The sequence below is a fragment of the Ursus maritimus genome, unplaced genomic scaffold (genome assembly GCF_017311325.1).
Source record: "Ursus maritimus isolate PB19 unplaced genomic scaffold, ASM1731132v1 scaffold_7, whole genome shotgun sequence".
NCBI classification, from domain to species: domain Eukaryota; kingdom Metazoa; phylum Chordata; class Mammalia; order Carnivora; family Ursidae; genus Ursus; species Ursus maritimus.
The window spans coordinates 54,383,247-54,402,219 of record NW_024426885.1 but is presented as its reverse complement, the minus strand read 5'-3'; the positions used below and the strand labels follow the sequence as shown (position 1 = coordinate 54,402,219).

The following is an 18,973-nucleotide window of genomic DNA, read 5'->3' as shown; positions in this document are numbered from 1 at the left end:
GCTGAAAACATTTTGTTATACAAGTAATATGTGATTATTAGTAAGAAAATCCAGATAATAGCAACGTAGAAATGTTAACTTTTGTAATTTTTAGAGCATTCGCATTTTATTGTATATTTTTTAAGATTTTTTTCCTCCTCCATTTCGTATTTTGAAAAATCTTAAACGTGAAGTAGCTAGAGCGGACAACACCCTGGATTCGGTAACTGTAAATATTTTGTGCGTCTGCTCTGTCTGCTCCTTTCTCCCTCCTCCTCCCTCTTCGATCCATCCAGCATACTTACAGTCCATAGGTATTCTGTGCCAGAGACTCCGTGAACTTTCAAGAGACCATCAGTTAAGCAACCCCAACACAGTTGGGCCTCATCTGGACAAGTTGAGGAAATACGAATCTCCTGATCCTGAGATGTCACTACTCAGGTTTACCCTGGGAAAACTGGCACGTGTGCGTCAGGATGGATGGGTATTCATAGCAGCGTTGTCCGTGGTGTTGAAACCTGGGAGTAATTCACATGTCAGTCAACAGTGGGGTGGAAAATACGGACTGCTCCACGTGCTTTAGTCCGTTGTAGCTGCTCCTCTGATGGGTGCTCAGATTAGCCCATTTTGACCAGCGGGAGCCGCTTCATTGTGGCCTCTGGGTTCTTTCGAATGACTCACGTGGTCTTGGAAAGCTTCCTTTCTTTCCTTTTTTTTTTTTTTTTTTGAGAAAATGTTTTTATTTGATGAGATATTCCAGGTTTACCTTATGCATTTTCAGACCCCAACTCAGCCATTTGTCCAAAGAGCCTTGTTTCATTTAGAACAATGCAAAATACTTGCGTGGCTCCTAAGTCCAATTTATAGAGCAGGACTTATACAAAATGAACCGGAACACACCCGGAGAGACAAACAGCACAAAGGAGGTTGAGAGACACGAGGGCTGGAGTGAGAAGGGCTGCCATGCATCTGGTTGGTGTGTGATTAGCCGTGAAAACAGCTGGTGCTCTCAGTAGCAGCGGCGGCCGGGGCGTTTGCAGGTGGAGGAGAGACGGGCTGTGAGGTGCTCATTGTTGGAGCTGGGAGATGAGTACAGGGGTTTCGCGGATTCCCTCTTCGGCTGTGTCTCCTCTGCACTTGAGTTCCTCCATTGTTTTTTTTTAACTTCATTTATTGTATTCTTCATTTTTGAGAATTTTGTCTTAGTCTGCCTGGTGGTTCCTTTTTTTTTTTTAGACTAGGTTTTTGCTCAAGGTGTTTATATTATTATTATTATTATTATTATTATTATTTAATAAGCTTTATGCCTAACGTGGGGCTTGAACTCACGGTCCCAAGGTCAAGCATTGTATGTTCTGCAGACTGAGCCAGTCAGGCGCCCGTGCATGGTGTTCTTTATCATTCCTTTCCTTGGCTTATGTTTTGTTTATTTAAATATTATCACATGTACTTATTTTATACTCTGTGTCTGACAATTCCGTTACTCACAAGCCTTACCTGTTTCTGCTGGTTTCCCTCATATTGTCTCATATCCTTATATTTGTGAGATGGTTTTTTTTTTTTTAAAGATTTTATTTATTTATTCAACAGAGATGGAGACAGCCAGCGAGAGAGGGAACACAAGCAGGGGGAGTGGGAGAGGAAGAAGCAGGCTCCTAGCAGAAGAGCCTGATGTGGGGCTCGATCCCAGATCGCCGGGATCACGCCCTGAGCCGAAGGCAGACGCTTAACCGCTGTGCCACCCAGGCGCCCCTGTGAGATGGTGTTTTGTTTTTTTTTTTGCATCTTCCTGGGAACTTCTGAGGCCTAGATTGAAGTTAAGTTTTCACAGGGAAGATGTGTAATGACTTCTGCCAGTTGCCAGAGACTCGCTGGGAGGTGCCGTCACACGGGAACTGATTTGAGCGTGATGCTCGGCGTGAGGTCTCATCCTACAGCGGGAGCGTGGGTTCACACTGCAGACCCACGTGCAAGCTGTCTGGGGAGCCATTCTTGAGAGATCCTTTTTTTCTTTACTGAGCATCAGGTCAGGGTTGAGAAAGCAGTTTTTCTTGCTGTCTTCTTCTGCACGAGTGGGGTTTAATTCCTTGTTCCCCTGAAATGTGGGTGTAAGTCCCAGGTTCTCCGGCTCTCTCCTGTTTGACTCCTTACCTTAGGCAGGCCCTCAGTTTACCTTCTGTTCATTTGTCACAGTGGGAGTTGGTGGTCTCAGGGGTGGCAGCAGCCCTCAAAGTTGAAACCAGCTCTGGCACTCACTTATCTGCTAGGATTCTTCATTTTTGCTGTGTTTGGGTTCAGTATATTCCTTTATGTTATAAGCTCAGTGGTGGATGTAAAATAAATTTTCATGTTTTAGGAGGCTTTTTAGTTGTTTCCCATGGGAGGGCGGGCTGCCCAAGCTGTATAATCTATATTGCTGGAAGTAGGAGTGCCATGATTGTTGTTTTTTTCTTTTTTTGTTTTACACATGACCTTTGTACACTTTACAGCCTCTTTCCCTCTGGATCTTCTCTTCCCCGCTTTCTTCCTAGCCTACTCAGCTATTCTTAGAGTATACGATTTCACAGGTTGGCGACCACGTCCGAACACCTTTTGGTTATCTGTGTCTAACCAGAGGGACACAAGTGTGGAGTGGCAGTGATCTTTCAGTCTCTGTCTTTTGTAACCTGGGTTCATTACACTTGCCTTGAACCTTTCCTCTACGTCCTGATCTTTATTCTCGGCAGTGTTTATTCCGTCCCTCGTGTCCTTACTAACCCTGTATCGGGGTCGTGTGGTACTCTGTGTTTTAGGTCTGCAGTCTCATTCTCTTGTTTTGGTGTCCAGTCTTTCGGCTCGTGTTTTCTTGAACAGTGTTCTTGTCGCGTTGTCCTGTAGTGACAAGCAGTGGTGAGGAATTCCCTTCTCCTTAGACTGTTATCTTTTAAGTTAGGCTTTTATTTTGCAGGCTGCTGTTTTTCTTTCTTTCTGTGTGTTTACACAGTTACCATGCCATTTTCTTTCATTGTGGCTCATGCTCATGAGAACATTCGATTTTGTTCTGATGCATGTTGGCTGATTTCTCGTCTGAGGGCGTTTGGTTGAGGGCCGCTTGGTTCCACCTGTATTAGACTATCTGGGTCTCTTCTTCTGAGATATTGCTAAAAGTTACCTGTTAGAGTTCACTCTGCCTAGTTGGAAGACAGTAACTCTTCGGGCTTTGATTAGTTCTTTAACCCATCCTGTATCTCTGACTTTGAGGGCTCAGTCCCAATGTTCTCTCTCCCCGTGTTGCCTGCTTCTCCCTAGCTGCCATGTCTACCACTTACTGATCAGAAGATAAGGAACCCCCTCCACTTGCTTCTCTGAAGATTTGGGGGGTATTCATGAGAATCCTCAGGATTTCGCTGGCTTGCTGGACAATTTTCAGGGCTCGGAGGAGGGATTAGGAACTGTGTTTTGCTCTCTGCTGTGCTTTAGTAACTTGTCTCTTTTTTTCACTGCCAGTATTTGAAGTTGATTGCATCGGATTCTCTCTGTTTCCTTATTTGGTGGTCGTTATTGCAGGTTTCTGCAACTGTGTTTCTTCCTTCTTTCAGGTGGGCTGGGAGGAGAGAAAGTAGCTGTGAGACAGGTTCAGTGTTTCATCTTAAAGCTGAAGTCCGACCCCAGGGGTATTTTTGCATTGCTACAGTGTCGGGATTGGGAGAAGGATGGAGTCTGAGATCCCAGTTTTTTCTAAAACTTAGACTTTTACAAGGAGCTAATTACCTCTGGGGTAATTTGAGTTCCTCTGTTTCTCTCACTCTTCTCAGTCTCTGTCTCTCTCCATCTCTCTGTCTCTTTCTCGATGAGCTGCTTTTGGTGAAAAAAGTTTGGAGTTCAGAGGTGGGAAATGAGAAGACAGAGCCGTATGGCTGGGCAGCCTCTAGCATATTCTCAGCCAAGGTCTGAAGCTCTTCTCGTTCGTTGTTCTTCAATCTAAACTATCTTTCCTGTTACTGACTTCATTTGCCTCAGTTAGAATGGATGAGAAGTGATTTCGTATACGGAAAGAACTTCTGTTGCCCTGGGGAACAGTCTTGGCTTGCGCAAAGGTCTCTGGGTCCAAATAGCATCTGAAAGAAAATTCTCCCAACAGGCCATGTTCTCCTCTTATTTCTCTGACATACTTCTCGTATATTACAGTGAGAGTTTTTATAAGTGTCGGAAGAAGCTAATATTACAAGTAGTTATCGAAGCTTTCATCATCTGATTTCACAGTTAAATTTCCATTTTTCTTTGGGCACAGAGGGTAGAAGGCAATGGGAGGTTAGTAGCGTGTTTATTTTTTTTTAATGTTTTTTTTAAAGATTTATTTATTTATTTGACAGAGAGAGACAGCCAGCGAGAGAGGGAACACAAGCAGGGGGAGTGGGAGAGGAAGAAGCAGGCTTCCAGCGGAGGAGCCTGATGTGGGGCTCGATCCCAGGACTCTGGGATCACGTCCTGAGCCGAAGGCAGATGCTTAACGACTGAGCCACCCAGGCGCCCCTAGTAGTGTGTTTAGACACAGAATTTGGGGATCAGAAATAAAAATTAGAAGCAGAATTTAGGTATTCCTGCTTTTACAGTCAAAAGTACACTGCTGTTTGCCCAACAAATAATGATGTTGATTTGATTAGTTATTGGACTAAAAATAGGGCGTGTGTGCTGGGTGACTAGGGGTTTAGAAATCCTTTGGCTTAGGTCATTACTGGACCTTAGTAAGAGGCTGATGCACTAGAGACTTGGACGTTGCTGGTCCTTTCCTGACTTGCTTCACAGCTCGCTTGGCTCCTCATGTGACCGTCTGAGGTTTTGTGCTAGACCACAGGGCGAGCTGCTGATTCACAGAGCTGACCTCCACTATAAGCATTTTCATCTTCTCCAGCAGAAAAGTGCAGAGGCTACAAACAGGCATCCTGTACCCAAGTTCAGCGTATTACTTTGTGGGTGATGGGCACGTGTTTCGTGAAGACTTCCTGAATCACAGTGTGACTAACTTCTCTTCGCTCATCTTCCACTTAACTCCTGACCACTGCGATTTTGTAGCCAATGGTGTTTTTGTCCTCTGTGTGGGTATTCTAGGAAATTCCAGAAATCCCCCTCTCATTCCGTCTCATGTTAAGCTTCACCAAATGCACAAATGTAGAAAGTTTTCCTTTTTGTTTTCCTCCTGTTTTTTCTCTTTTTTAAAAATTTAAATTCAACTAATTAACATAAAATGTATTATTTGTTTCAGGGGTACAGCTCTGTGATTCATCAGTCTTATATAATACCCAGTGCTCATTACAACACATACCCTCCCCAGTGTCCATCACCCAGTTACTCCATCCCCCCCACCCCGCCTTCCCCTCCAGCAACGCTGTTTGTTTCCTGTGATCAAGAGTCTCTTATGTTTTGTCTCCCTCTCTGGTTTTGTCTCGTTCCATTTTTTTCCTCTCTTCCCCTGTGGTCCTCTGCCTTGTTTCTTAAATTCCACATATCAGTGAGATCATATGATAATTGTCTTTCTCTGATTGACTTATTTTACTTAGCATAATACCCTCTAGTTCCATCCACATCATTGCAAATGAATGGCAAGATTTCATTTTTGATGGCTGCATAATATTCCATTGTATGTATGTATGTATTTATACACACACACACACACACACACACACGGGCACACATACATACATATATACACCACACTTTCTTTATCCATTCATCTGTCGATGGACATCTAGGCTCTTTCCATAGTTCGGCTATTGTGGACATTGCTGCTATAAACACTGGGGTGCAGGTGCCCCTTTGGATAACTACATTTGTATCTTTTGGGTAAATACCCAGTAAGTGCAATTGCTGGGTCATAGGGTGGCTCTATTTTCGACTTTTTGAGGAACATCCATACTGTTTTCCAGAGTGGCTGCACCAGCTTGCATTCCCACCAACAGGGTAGGAGGGTTCCCCTTTCTCCGCATTCTCGCCAACATCTGTTGTTTCCTGATTTGTTACTTTTAGCCATTCTGACTGGTGTGAGGTTGTGGTTTTGATTTGTATTTCCCTGATGCTGAGTGATGTTGAGCATTTTGTCATGTGTCTTTGTCCATTTGTATGTCTTTGGAGAAATGTCTGTTCATGTCTTCTACCCATTTCTTGATTGGATTATTTGTTCTTTGGGTGTTGAGTTTGATAAGTTCTTTATAGATTTTGGATACTAGCCCTTTATCTGATATGTCATTTACAAATATCTTCTCCCATTCTGTTTGTTGTCTTGGTTTTGTTGACTGTTTCCTCTGCTGTGCAAAAACGTTTTATCTTGATGAAGTCCCAACAGTTCATTTTTGCCTTAGTTTCCCTTGCCTTTGGGGAGGTGTCTAGCAAGAAGTTGCTGTGGCAAAAGTTTTACTTTTTATCAACTGATGCTAACGGATGGCATTGGGTGAATTATTTTAGTCTTAGGGGCTCACTTTTCTTACCTGTACAGTGAAAAACTTATCTAAGCTTGTGTGAATCTTGAGAGATGAGAAATCTAAGAAAATAACCACCTAGCTCAGTGCTGTGGCTTTTTTTGTTTGTTTTGAAATGATTCATTTTTTTTAAAAGATTTATTTATTCATTTGGAGAGAAAGGGGGAGGGGAGAGGGGCAGAGGGAGAGAGAGAACCTCAAGCAGACCCCCACTGAGCTCAGAGCCCGTTGTGGGGCTCGATCTCACAACCCTGGGATCACGACCTGAGCTGAAATCAAGGGTTGGATGTTTAACCAGCTGAGCCACCCAGACTCCCCTGAGATGATTCATTCTTAGATGTCATCCAAAGAGAGCCTGGTGGGTATGGTGTGCCTGTGCTGGCCCTGGTTTCCGGGGAGCCAGATCAGGCTTTGAGAAATGTTAGTTGAGGTTCTGTTAGGTGTCAGACTTCAGGCTCCGTGCTTGGAGTACTCTGATAAAGTCACCGATAACAGAGGGCGAGGCCCAGCTTCAGGAAGACATTTTACGTCATTTAAAAGCGCTAGGATTTTTGTTTTGGTTTCAGATAAGTGAGATAACCAACTTCTAAGTAGAGGCTTCTGCTTTTCTTTTTCAAACTTGGCAAAACCACAGTCCCCTTGGGAATGTCTAGACTTTTCTTCTTGGTCTTCTGAGGTATCGCTAGTTCCCTAGACTTGTGACTGCAGTTTCATCCTGCAGTGGGCATTGGAGATTTAAATCCGATTCTGTAATCCTGATATGTTTTTGAGCAATGTAAAATGCTCTATCCTGACTGCATCTGGGCGAGTAGCAGAAGTGTAAAGAGACCGCACGCTGGTGACGTCTGGGGAGATAGGGCATCTTTCCATACAGTGTAGAGATTCTGCTCCTTCGTATTTTGTAGTTTTTACTCTTCTGACCCAGGATTGGGCTCAGCCGATAAAGCCACATTTCCTTCCGGAAGACATGCGGTGTCTGTTCTGCAGAGCGCATCCCAGACCTTACCTGCTGCTTCATCAGACACCACCAAGATAAGGCGGGACGTGCGTGCCGACAGCTGTCCCTCGCTCCACTCCGTGGATGCCATCTCTTCTTTATTTCAGGTGACCTCTGGGGGGACAGAAAGCATACTGATGGCCTGCAAAGCTTACCGGGACCTGGCCTTTGAGAACGGGATCAGAACTCCAGAAATGTATGTATGTGTGGCTTTTGGGTTTATCTGTTTGGAGTACTGCGGTTGGAAACAACCTGACCATCTGTTTTCTACTCCTCTTCCCTCTTCCTCTGGCGGTTCCAGTCCTCATTCATCCTGTCCTGCACCCTTGACCCTTATCCCTTCACATTCCACCGAATCCTAAGTGGATCAGCCAGTTAATTTTAAAGGTCACCCCCTTTCCCAACCCCCAAGTTTATACGTGGTATATGCTGAAAGCAAGAATGAGATCCGTTTTCTAAAAGTGACAGAGTAACAGGACTACATTTTTGAATTCTGTGATGTTTATTATAAGTGATCTGGAGCCTAAGGAAAACTCTTTTAATTCCCTGAAGTTCAGTGAAGGTTACCCAAATATAATAGGCCACCTCAGGGTGCTTCCTAAGAAAATTTCAGCCTGAGGGCTGTTTTCTGGGAGGAGAAATTTTTAAAATCTTTTTGAAATTTACCCATAATGCCACCCCATGGACATAACTTTGATATTTGGCTGCATTTTTTTCTCTAGACCCTCCCTTTGCCCAGAGTGTGTGTACTACATCCTCGCGGTTCCTGGCTTCCCACAAGTGTCAGTGACTAAGGGTTGCATGTGATCTCATGCTGTGCTTCCTCCTTAGCCTAAGAGACTAAATCAGGCCGCCATCTTTCTCCATACATAAATTGTAGTGCTCGGTGCTCAGCGATAGCGTCTTTCCTTTCTTAAAGGGCGCACAATGATTTTGAGAGTGCAGTAATTTAGAGAAGTCTGAAAGCAAATACTTAACCATGACTCAGTCTCCTTTCCAGTGCTATTTGTCTTTTTTTTGTTTTTTTAAGTAGGCTCTACACCCAACGTGGGCACTATTGACCAAGCCAGCCAGGCGCCCCCATTTCAGTATATTGGGAGCGCTGCTTCCAAGTGTGTAGGAGCAATGGGAATTATAGTTTCTCACAGGCTCGTGGGCTTGCAGAGCTGGAAGGAACCGCTGACCAGATATAAGCAGTCTTGGGTTCCTGCTTGGCCACGTGTCATGTCAGTATGCCCCCGCCAACGGCTCCCTGGCTTTGGATGGCCAACACGAGAAGGCTCTGCCTGATGCCGCTCTGATCCAGATTCCCAGTCCCTCGTCTTCTACCTGTCAGCCCTAATTTATGCTTTGGGGGTTTCCTAAACCATAGGGAGAAGATTTCTGCAGAAAATCAGTTGGCCTCTTTTCCTTTGTGCTTGAAAAGTAAGACAATATTAGCACTTGTAAAAATGTGAGGAAAATAATTAGAAGTTTACTCCTGGTAACATAGATGAGCTGCTAACTAGGCTCTCTCTTGAACCCTGTTTTTATCTGAATTTCATCTCCCTCTTCTCTTTTAGTGTGGCCCCCCAAAGTGCTCATGCTGCGTTTGACAAAGCAGCCAATTATTTTGGGATGAAGATTATCCGGGTTCCGCTGAACAAAATGATGGAGGTGGATGTTCGGGTGAGTTCCCCTGAAGGGCCGTTCGTGCCATGGATGGTGAGGAGCGGGACACACCTGACTGACTGGTGTTTCCAGCGTCGCGCGCAGAGAGGCTCCAGAGGCCTTTGACTGCAGGCGCCAGAGCTGACAAGCTGCCACCAGCCGGTGATGGAGCGCGGCTCAGGGTTTTCATGAATTCATGAGCTCTGATAGCAAGAAGGTCCAGGCCCTGACTTGAGACTTTGCAGATCTGGGTTTTGCTTCCGCAACGTCCCTTTCTCCTCTCTGTAAAATGAGCACGGACTGACTTGCCCCAGGACGCTCCCTGTGGTTTTCGTGGGCCCGAATCCATATCCTCGCCAATACAATAGTCACTGTATCTTTTCAGAACTAAACTACCCAATTTATTAGCACTAGCATTATGTCTGCCGGCCATCTTTATTGACATATTAACAGACTAATTAATTAATTGACAAATACAAAATTGTATCTCAGGTGCCAGCTGCTGTCTGATGACACGGGTGCCCACTGCAGACTGGTCACCAGTCGCACTATGGAGCATATTCCGTCTCCCCAAATAGTTACCATCTTCTTTCTTTTTCCTTTTCCTGGGTTAGAATACATAAGGCCACTCTCTCGCCCTCTAGCTGACGTCAGGCACACAGTGCAGTATTGTTAGGCGGGGTCACATGGCCGTCTGCGAGCGGTCCAGAACTCCTGTCAGGCATCACTGCAGCTTGGTGCCCCTCATCCTCCGGCCTGGCAACCGCCGTGCTACTCTGTGCTTCTGAGTCTGTCGTACGTCCGACATACGTGAGGTCATGCAGCGTTTGTCTCTCTGCCTGGCTTCCCTCACTTCGCAGAGTGTCCTCCAGGTTCATCCATGTCGTCACAGATGGCAGGCTTTCTTTTTGTAAGAGCCAGTAGTAGTCCTTTAGTCATTTTCTTTATGCCGTGCCTGTATGGAGAACCCGCCAGTGTCTGGACGCTGTAAGAATTGCGTCTGAGCCTTGTGACAACCCAGGGAGGCTGTCGAGACTGTCTGTCCTTTTGCAGTGCACAGGTGAGGCAACTGTCTGGGTGGAGTTAAGCCGTTTGCCCCAGGTTTCCACGCTCGTGCGTGGGATGGGGACTCGCACAGGCCTCTCTGCCTCTTGGCCCGATGCCCTTTTTCCTCCCACAGTGATTTGCCGTGCTGTGGCCTCACCAGATGGACCCCTCTGGCTGTGTTGCGTGCTGCCTCCATCACGGGGTGCGGGCTTCTCCCGGGTTGGAGAGGCGGAAGAGGCGGGCTAGAGGAGTGCAGACTGGAGCTGCTAGCCTGGAGTTCTCTCAGCAGCAGCACGGAAAAGGAACTTCAACGTGGCTTCTCATTTTCCTTTCCACTTTAAACCCCTAGGCAATGAGGAGAGCCATCTCCAGGAACACGGCCATGCTCGTCTGTTCTACCCCCCAGTTTCCTCATGGCATCATCGATCCTGTCCCGGAAGTGGCCAAGGTACGCGGGAGAAATTGGCTGCTGGGCCCTCAAGTTGAGATTTAAAAATAGAATCTAACGGTGCAGTACGCGGCAAGGAGAGGGAGGTGTGGGTTTAGATTGGTGCACAAGTTTCCCGAGCCCCATAGGAAGCCCTACAGCTCCGTTTGGAGCCGCAGAAAGTTACTGGCTTCTGCTGTGGGAAGAAGACTTTGTTGAAACTGGATATTCTGAAAGAGTACTGGCATTTCGATTCGGCCGGGAAGGTGAGCTGCATGTAGGAGCCTGCCTACCAGAGGCTGGCATCCAAGAGCACCGCCCCCCAGCACCCCCTCCGCCCCACCCTGCAGTTACTAAACCGGGACCTTTCCCCTGCATCAGAGGGCTACTCGTCTCCTGCTTGATTTTATAGTGAGGTTGAGGCCCTGCATATTTAAATATAAAATACCACATTTCAGAGGAGTTATTTTGAAGCCTGAATACATTTGAAAGATGAGCTTTATTAGGAATGTCAAACTAGCCAGTTTTTTAAAGCCTGAAAGACACAGTCTGTAGTGGCCTGGGGTTACAGCACACCTTTCCACTGTGTCTTGCAGAGTTTTTGTTATATGGCCTTACATGAAATTCTCTTGTGGTCTTTGTTTTTGGAACTAGCTGGCTGTCAAATACAAAATACCTCTTCACGTAGACGCTTGTCTGGGGGGCTTCCTCATCGTCTTTATGGAGAAAGCCGGATACCCACTGGAGCAGCCATTCGATTTCCGGGTGAAAGGCGTGACCAGCATCTCAGCTGATACCCACAAGGTGAGATAGGGAAGGGACCAGAGTTCATCAGAGTAGGCAGTTGATTATTTCAAATACTATCAACGAAATAAGTTGGTTAAAGCATTAACTTCCGCCCAAAAAGTAAAATTCAATCTGGCTCTTTGCTCTCACCCGCGTAGCTGGTTCTGGTGACAAAGTATGGTGCTAAAGGTGACACGTGATTGCGAAAAGGGACCTATTATTTTTGTGGCATATGGCTGAGAGCGTTTCTGCCCTCATGACTCTATGTAGCCGGGACATGCCAGGACAGCGGCCCATAGAAAAATGTTCCCTGAAGCTTTGCGATTCTTGGGGGGGTGGAGGGTAGTGATGAAGTGGATAGTAGAATTCCCGAGAGGACGTATGCTGGTGCTGTAGCTGCCACGCTGGCTGCCAGCCCTACGTGACAGCAGCCCGCTAAGGGGAGAGTCCCTTGGGAAAGGGAAGAACCGCGTGCTCAGGCACATTCGGATGCCGCCACCCCCGGTGGCCGGGAACTAAGTCTAGGTTGGTCAGGAACGCTTTGAAGCTACGTGCAGACGTGGGAGAAGTAGCAGCAGCCTCAGGAGTGGGTGCTTTGTTCCGACGATGCTCGCAGAGCTTGTTTTCATCGCGAGTCTAGTGGAGACCTGTTCTGCACGCGCTCCTTCTGTCAAGCTCTGCTTGGATTTCGCCTCGGCCCCCTGCCCCTGCCGTCTTCCCTGCCGTCTCTCCCGGTGTGGGCCAGGGAGTGGAGGCAGCGCGCTAGGAGGGCACGTGTCTGCAAGGAAACCAAGTACGTAGGTTGTTTTTAGGCTGGATTCGATAGCTTCTAGATTCTGAACACCGTACTGTTCTTAGAAAGGAAGTACAATACTGAGCAAAAGAGACGGGAAGGGAGTCAGGGCGTGATCTTAGTTGCTCCAGGTGTCATGAATTCCGGCCTTTTCCCCAGTTTCCAGTGGAAATTTATCTTTCTTGCATCCCGACGCACCGCGCTGGAGTCCTGTTGACATCAGAGAAACCACGTGCTGGCGAGGGGGGCTCGCACGCCTCAGCCCTCAGAGAGCATTTCAGCCCCATCCCTGCAGCCCTCCACCCTTAACGTTCTGAGTTTGAGTGTTCGTGCGAGGGGCCGCGGGCCGGGAAGGAGCGTGTGCGTGAGGAGTTGGCGGGGCGGGCCTGCCTGCGGAGCCGCGCTCACCTCTCTGCTTCTGCCCCGCAGTATGGCTACGCCCCCAAAGGCTCCTCCGTGCTGCTCTACAGTGACAAGAAGTACAGGAGCCACCAGTTCTTCGTGGCCACAGACTGGCAGGGCGGCATCTACGCTTCCCCGACCATCGCGGGCTCCCGGCCCGGAGGCATCAGTGCAGCCTGTTGGGCTGCCTTGATGCACTTCGGTGAGAGCGGCTATGTCGAAGCCACCAAACAGATCATCAAAACCACTCGCTTCCTCAAGTCAGAGTATGTGTGGAGGACTGGGGTTCCGCCTCGTCTCTTGCTTGGTCTGCCCATAGGCTCGAGGCGTCTGCCTGGCCACGCAGCCGTGCTCGCAGCCCATTCCCCGTCCCCCAGCGACCAGGGGTTGAGGACAGCAGCTTAGCAGTGTGGTGCTGGCCTGGGAGGAGACGCTCCCTTGCTCTGCTGGGACCTGGAGGGTCAGACCCAGGCTTCATGCAGAGGCCATCGTGTCTCTGAGGGCGTCTTCACGGCCGGCAGCTCCTACCAGGCGCTGATACGCCGTGCAGCTTACTGCTCTAGACGGCCGTTCTCGTACTCGAGCGGGCGTCCTCGTCATCGGGCGTGCCTGGCGCGACGCTGGCTGCTGGGCCCCACTCTGGGATTCTCACCTGTCCATCTGGAATGGGGGTCTGAGCACTTGCGTGTCTGGGAGGCCCCGGTGCATGGTGGAGCTGCGGGTCCAGGGCGCACGCTCGGAGACTTGCTGGTGGAACGGCGTCAGAGGCAGAGGGAATGGGAAGGGCAGGCGGGGAAACCCAGGGCTGAGACGAGGCTAGGAGGAGGCTGCACGTTTGTCTGACACAGCTGTTCATGTGCCCCCGGCTTGTCTCTGGTTCAGCCGCACTGGGGAGGCTTTGTCAGAATCTGGAGGGCGAGTGAAAGTGGCCAGTAGGCATGTCTCGTTCGAATAAAGCCTGCGTATACCCGGCTGATACACCCATCTGTTGAGAACTGCTCTACCATTTCTTGCTTCAGGGATTACATATGTGACTTTTTAATTTGCAGAGATGGAGGGGTTATTTTGCCAGGATTTTTTTTTTTTAAGCGTGTCTTTTATGCCTCAGACGCCCCTGGGGCACATCGTAATTTGGGAGTTGGGCAGACAGGGTAGGAGCCAGTGATTCTGACTCATTGGAGCTCAGTGGGGTTTGGGCCTTTGAATATTTGTAATGTTTGGGAACCACTGATCTCAGTCTCGCTGCCTGATTTTCAAAGGTGAGCGACCTGAAGCCCTAAAAGATTAGACTGTGTTATAGGGGACACATTGCATGATTTAAGAGGAGTATATGTGGCTGAAATGTCCTTTCTGTTCCTTTTTTTGTTTAAGACTGGAAAATATCAAAGGCATCTTTGTTTTCGGGAATCCTCAGTTGTCTGTCATTGCTCTGGGCTCCCGAGATTTTGACATCTACCGACTGTTTAACCTGATGACTGCTAAGGGCTGGAACCTGAACCAGCTGCAGTTCCCGCCCAGGTAAGCCAGAGCATCCTCCTGCCCTTCCTTGCTCCGGGCCTTCCCAAGAACCCGGGTAGCGGGGTGAGCCGCAGCCTAGAGACGGACAGCGAGGCCAGCGCTTCGGGGCCGACGGAGTATCTGTGGGCTCTCGTCTCGCCACCTGGAATTACTCAGTATCAAGGATGAGACGATGAGCTTTTCAATTCTGGAGACTGGTGGTCGGTCACGAGCCCCTCTACCGCGCCCCTGCCCTCTTCCTGGGCTGTGTACTCCCCACCCCATCTCATACACCGCCATCAGATTGCCTTCGCCGACGCGCTCCTTGCCTAAGTCATGCTTAGCTCAGAACCTTCCACAGGGCCTCTCATCATTCAGACCCACTGCTCTGTCCTGTACTACGCTTCTGTCATCTCATCTCCCACAATGCCTGTAAATAAACACCGCACCCCGACAGCAGAGGTCTCCCCGGTGTCCTCCGTATACCCCGAGCCTTTGACCTCGTGGTGCCCTTGCTAGTCCCCCCTGGACTCGGCTTCCTCCTCTTCGTGATCCCTCTGTATCTCAGTTTCCCTCTAGGGGGCGTGAGAGTTTCTTCTGTGCCTTGAAGTCCTTCAAGACCCCTGTGGCCCTTTGTCCGTGAGGCTTTATCATCTAGGAGGAGAGCACCCCCTTGGTGGTCCCATGGCTGAAGGCACAGCAGTTGACAGCTTTTGAGGGGAGGGGTGGGACAGACCAGACAGCCGTACTCCCTTCTGTCGGGATGTTGTTGCTCACGTGGAGGCATGAAGCCCCCGTGCCGGCCCGTGCTTGACAGCCCATGTATTTGAGAGCCCCGATTCCCAGGACTGGGAACACTTGTCACAAATAACATGAAAAAGCGAGCGGTAAATTCCAGTATGTGGGGCTGCTGTATTTTAGACTTTGCTTTCTTTCCCCAAGGTTCATCTCTGCCTGTCTCTCTCCTCTCCCGTAGCATCCATTTCTGCATCACGCTAGTACACACCCGGAAGCGAGTAGCCATACAGTTCCTAAAGGACATCCGGGAGTCTGTCACTCAAATCATGAAGAACCCAAAAGCAAAGACCACAGGAATGGTAGGGATGCTTGGGATTTTTTTCTTCCTGTGGAAGTTTAGGTGTCGTGGGGGGTTCGGGAGAACCAGGTGACCTCGAGTCTGTTCCTGCCTCTGTCCCATCTGCGTAACCCTTATTCCTTAGAGCTGATGACCCCTACCTCACCCGTTCCCAGGCTCTTTGGTCTCAAGTGAGGTGTGCTGCAAGTAAGGCACCTTGTAAATTTGAATGTGTCATACAAAGGCAAGTGGTGGTCGTGTCCCTTTGAACAGAAAATTTTGACACAGGAAAGATAATAAGCCTGTTTTCTCTGGAACTTTCTATGGCAGAACTGCCTGGGGTGGGCATGGAGCCGGGGAGGGGAGTGGACATGGAAGGCAGGGATGGGGAAAACAGGGAGATCAGAGCCACAGCTCATCTCTGCCCCCATACTTCTCATCGCCAGTAACGCTCTCTGACTGGATTTGTAGGGTGCGATCTACGGCATGGCCCAGACGACTGTCGACAGGAACCTGGTCGCAGAATTGTCCTCGGTCTTCTTGGACAGCCTTTTCAGCACTGACACTGTAACTCAGAGCAGCCAGATGAATGGTTCTCCGAAACCCCGCTGAGCCTGGACCCCCTGTGGCCTCGAGGGGCTCCTGGCCTTCACAGGGTTCTTGGGGTGTGGAACAGGCCACATGCAGTTTGAGCATCTGGTCTTGCTCCGTGGAGCACGACGAGCCAGACCACGAGACGGCTTGATCCTCAGGATTCTTGTTCCTCCTCTTGTCATCCTTCCATGTCTTTAATGTGGAGACCCTGAAGGAGTCCGTTACCTAATTATTTTGCCCTTGTTCTCAAATGTTACCCTAGGAATTGTTTTAGCCATGTCCTTCTCTAACATTCTAGCTTTCAACTTGACTTAATCATTGTGTGGCAGCTCTGACCTGTCCTGAGTCCTTACGGAGGCTGGGGGATGGTGTATGTGGTAAAGAAGGTTTTCTTTGTTCTCTCAGGCAGATTGGTGGGGAGGCAGATCGGAAGATATTTCTCCGGGTGGGAGTTAGACACCCTGTAAGCACGAGGCCTTCGCAGCCTCCTCTCTGAGTAGGTGGGTTGTCTCACAGAGTCACTCATAGTGCACCTCAGCTTTTTTCTCCAGGACACAGATGGACAGGCCGCTGTCCTGTTCGGCGGGATTAGAGTGGCCGAGCGTACCTGCTCGGTCTATCAAGGCAGGCTTCGGAGTGGCCCTCTGCTGTCCCCATTTGATACTTGGCGGCCACCATCTTTGGAAATGTGTGTTTGAAACTGTGCTCCCATGGGTTTGTGGTTGTTCCGCTGGATTAGGAAGAAGATGTGGTTTCCAGAGAGCCCAGGCCTTTCCGGCCCTGGTGCTGTCTGCATTGGCAGTGGTCAGAGCACACCTGAACCCTCTCCTGGGCTGCTGAGGATTGGAAACCAGAGCCTTTTCTCAAGTTCTGAGTGTCACATTCGAATACACGTCCCCAGAGTTGGTGGTGGTCCTCCCCTCCCCCACTGCTGTAAGCCATCACGTATGAGAATGTGTTTGCTTGAAGAACAGCTCGGAGCACCACGAGTTGCCTTGACTTCCCCTAGGTGGCTGCAAGGAGGGTGTGAGCGAGCCTCCAGGCAAGGAAACGTCCCTCCCCATTCGTGTGTCCCTCCTGCCTCTTTCCGTCTGTCCAGCTCCCAGAGGTACTATATGGCAGTTTAGCCTCAGCTATTGGACTCTTCTCAGCCCCGGCTAGCTTTGGACTAGGAAGGCATGATGGCAACTGTCAGTTGGGGCCTGAGGCCTTGGATTCCTTCCTAAGACTAGTTGCTCAGGGTGGTTCAGGGACAGGACCAAACCCTGTGCCCACTCCTCACTGTCTTCGCCCCTGCACAGGGCCCTGATCTCGATGGAGCCACTGTCTTCCTCTGAAGACGACATATCGTGTGCCTTTTTCCTCAGCAGTGAGCAGCGGGGGCTACTCCTGACCCAGGCCCTAGGGGAAACGGGCCAGTCTTTGGGCTTTTATTTGGGTGGGGGAGGACGTTAGGATAAGTCAGGGGAAAATATCCTCTGTTCCATTCCCCTTCTCAGGGACTCCTGAACCATTCAGCCTCTTCAGCTGCCCTGCTCCGGCCTCCCTTGCTGGGAATGCTGGCCGGGGGGAGCCAGGACGACCAGACGTTCCCCCGGGCTCCGTAGCACGTTTGTCTGAAGTGGCCTTTGGCACTGTACTTCCTCCACAATAACTGTGACTAGCTGGCCGTGTCATTGCAGGGCTGGTGTGTGTGTGTGTGTGTGTTCCTCCTGGGCGTGGTGGGTTCCAGGAGAGGTTGGGGTGTGTGTGTGTGTGTGTGTGTGTGTGCGTGTGTGTGTGTGTGTGTTAGAGGGAGAGGCTAAGATCCTTTGGACACGGGAGCCGAGTTCCTTCCCGTCGCCGAACTGGGGGGCAGCTCCAAGGGGTGCTGTGGCTGGAGCTCTGAGACCAGCGCGCTCGTGCTGTTGGAGGAAGACCAGGGACCCAGAACCGCCTCGCGGGCACCACTGTGGTTTGTCGGCTGCTGAAACGGAGACGCCTGTGCCCGACAGAGCGTGCTGTTGCTTGCAGTGTCCACCGGCCCTTCCTCTGCTGTGACGGCCCTGTCGTCCTGTGGGCGGTGGTGTTTTCAAAGGGATCTACTGTAGCCACTTTATATCACAAGCCTTAGTTTCCCTCGACACTTGTGGGCTTTTCATTCTATGCGCGCCGAGGAACACCTAGTCTGGCAGAGGCAGGCAGAAGGTCTTCAGATGTCGTGTTGCTAGCAGATGTCACATTGGCCTCTGCAGAATCTGTACTGTCTGGTTTCCACGCGGAGTAAGCAGTCGCGTGACTATACTGCCATGTCACTTTTAATATTACTGGTTTTATACTTGGAAAATGGTACTTGCCTCTTTTAAATCTCTTCTGTATTTAACCTCCTTCTTCCCAGCTCAGTGCTCCCTTCCTAACTGCAGCAATAATATCTTAAAAAGCAATTCAGTAATTAAATGACCGAAATCTTCACCAACGGGACTGGTTGCATTCATTCACTTATGTAGGGGTCGGTGGGAGATCCTGGGTGGGGCTGCCGGTGGGACATCGCCCCCTTGTGGCGAAATGGCTGTGTGTGGCCACAGAGACTCTGGGCACGAGCTGTGGGCCAGAGCACCTCCACGGGGGGCTTCACCAGGACTGTTGGCCATACCTGTTTTAAGGAGGTCTGGAAGTCAGGTGTTTCATTCCACAGGGTCCGGGCCCGCCCTGTGTCTCCTGTCCTCTTCACCATCTCCTGCCTATACCTTAATGATGGATTGAGCCCTCCTGGGTGGGCCCCAGCGGGGCACTGGCTCCAAGCCCTGCATTTGGTTTGGGAGCAGATGGAACCCCTCAGAATATCTCTGCACATGTAACTGCTGTGCTTCTTGTTCCATTACAAGTAAGAAGTGAGAAGTCTTTCCAAAGGTCCTGGGGCCTGTCACTCGGGCAACCCAGCTTTTCAGCCTGTTTGGACTTTGCCAGAATCAAGCCAAGGAATGCCGTCTTTGCTAGTTTTCTGCTAAATGACTTGGTTTCCTGAGCACCTACTTGCTTTGGGGTTAACCCTAGAGGATGAGGCCAGAATATGCTTGGTTAGGGGGCCTGGCCCCCCCATCCAAGAATTGGTGTTTGGGTCCTTACACCTGCTACTTAACCGCTGCGAACCCCTTTGCCTTCTCTGTGGGTTCTTGGTAGCAACGAGCCACCTGTACCCAGACCCAGCAGTGGCAGAAGTAATGACAGAGGCCTGACCTGACAGCCACCAACTACATTCTGGGTCAGCAAAAGGCAGCTGTTGGCGAGTTGGAGT

At 49.6% G+C, this 18,973-nt stretch overlaps 1 protein-coding gene across 1 annotated transcript in view; it reads left to right on the top strand.

Annotated features, from left to right (window-relative positions):
• The window catches only part of SGPL1 (sphingosine-1-phosphate lyase 1), a 52,468-nt gene extending 34,318 nt beyond the window's left edge, over positions 1-18,150 (top strand). The window contains exons 8-15 of the mRNA XM_040623984.1: positions 7,536-7,624; positions 8,991-9,096; positions 10,475-10,573; positions 11,207-11,356; positions 12,561-12,799; positions 13,905-14,051; positions 15,007-15,127; positions 15,577-18,150. Of these exons, the coding sequence (XP_040479918.1) occupies positions 7,536-7,624; positions 8,991-9,096; positions 10,475-10,573; positions 11,207-11,356; positions 12,561-12,799; positions 13,905-14,051; positions 15,007-15,127; positions 15,577-15,717 (1,092 nt within the window). The 3' untranslated portion in view covers positions 15,718-18,150. The remainder of the gene's footprint in view (positions 1-7,535; positions 7,625-8,990; positions 9,097-10,474; positions 10,574-11,206; positions 11,357-12,560; positions 12,800-13,904; positions 14,052-15,006; positions 15,128-15,576) is intronic.
• Positions 18,151-18,973: the final 823 nt, after the last annotated feature.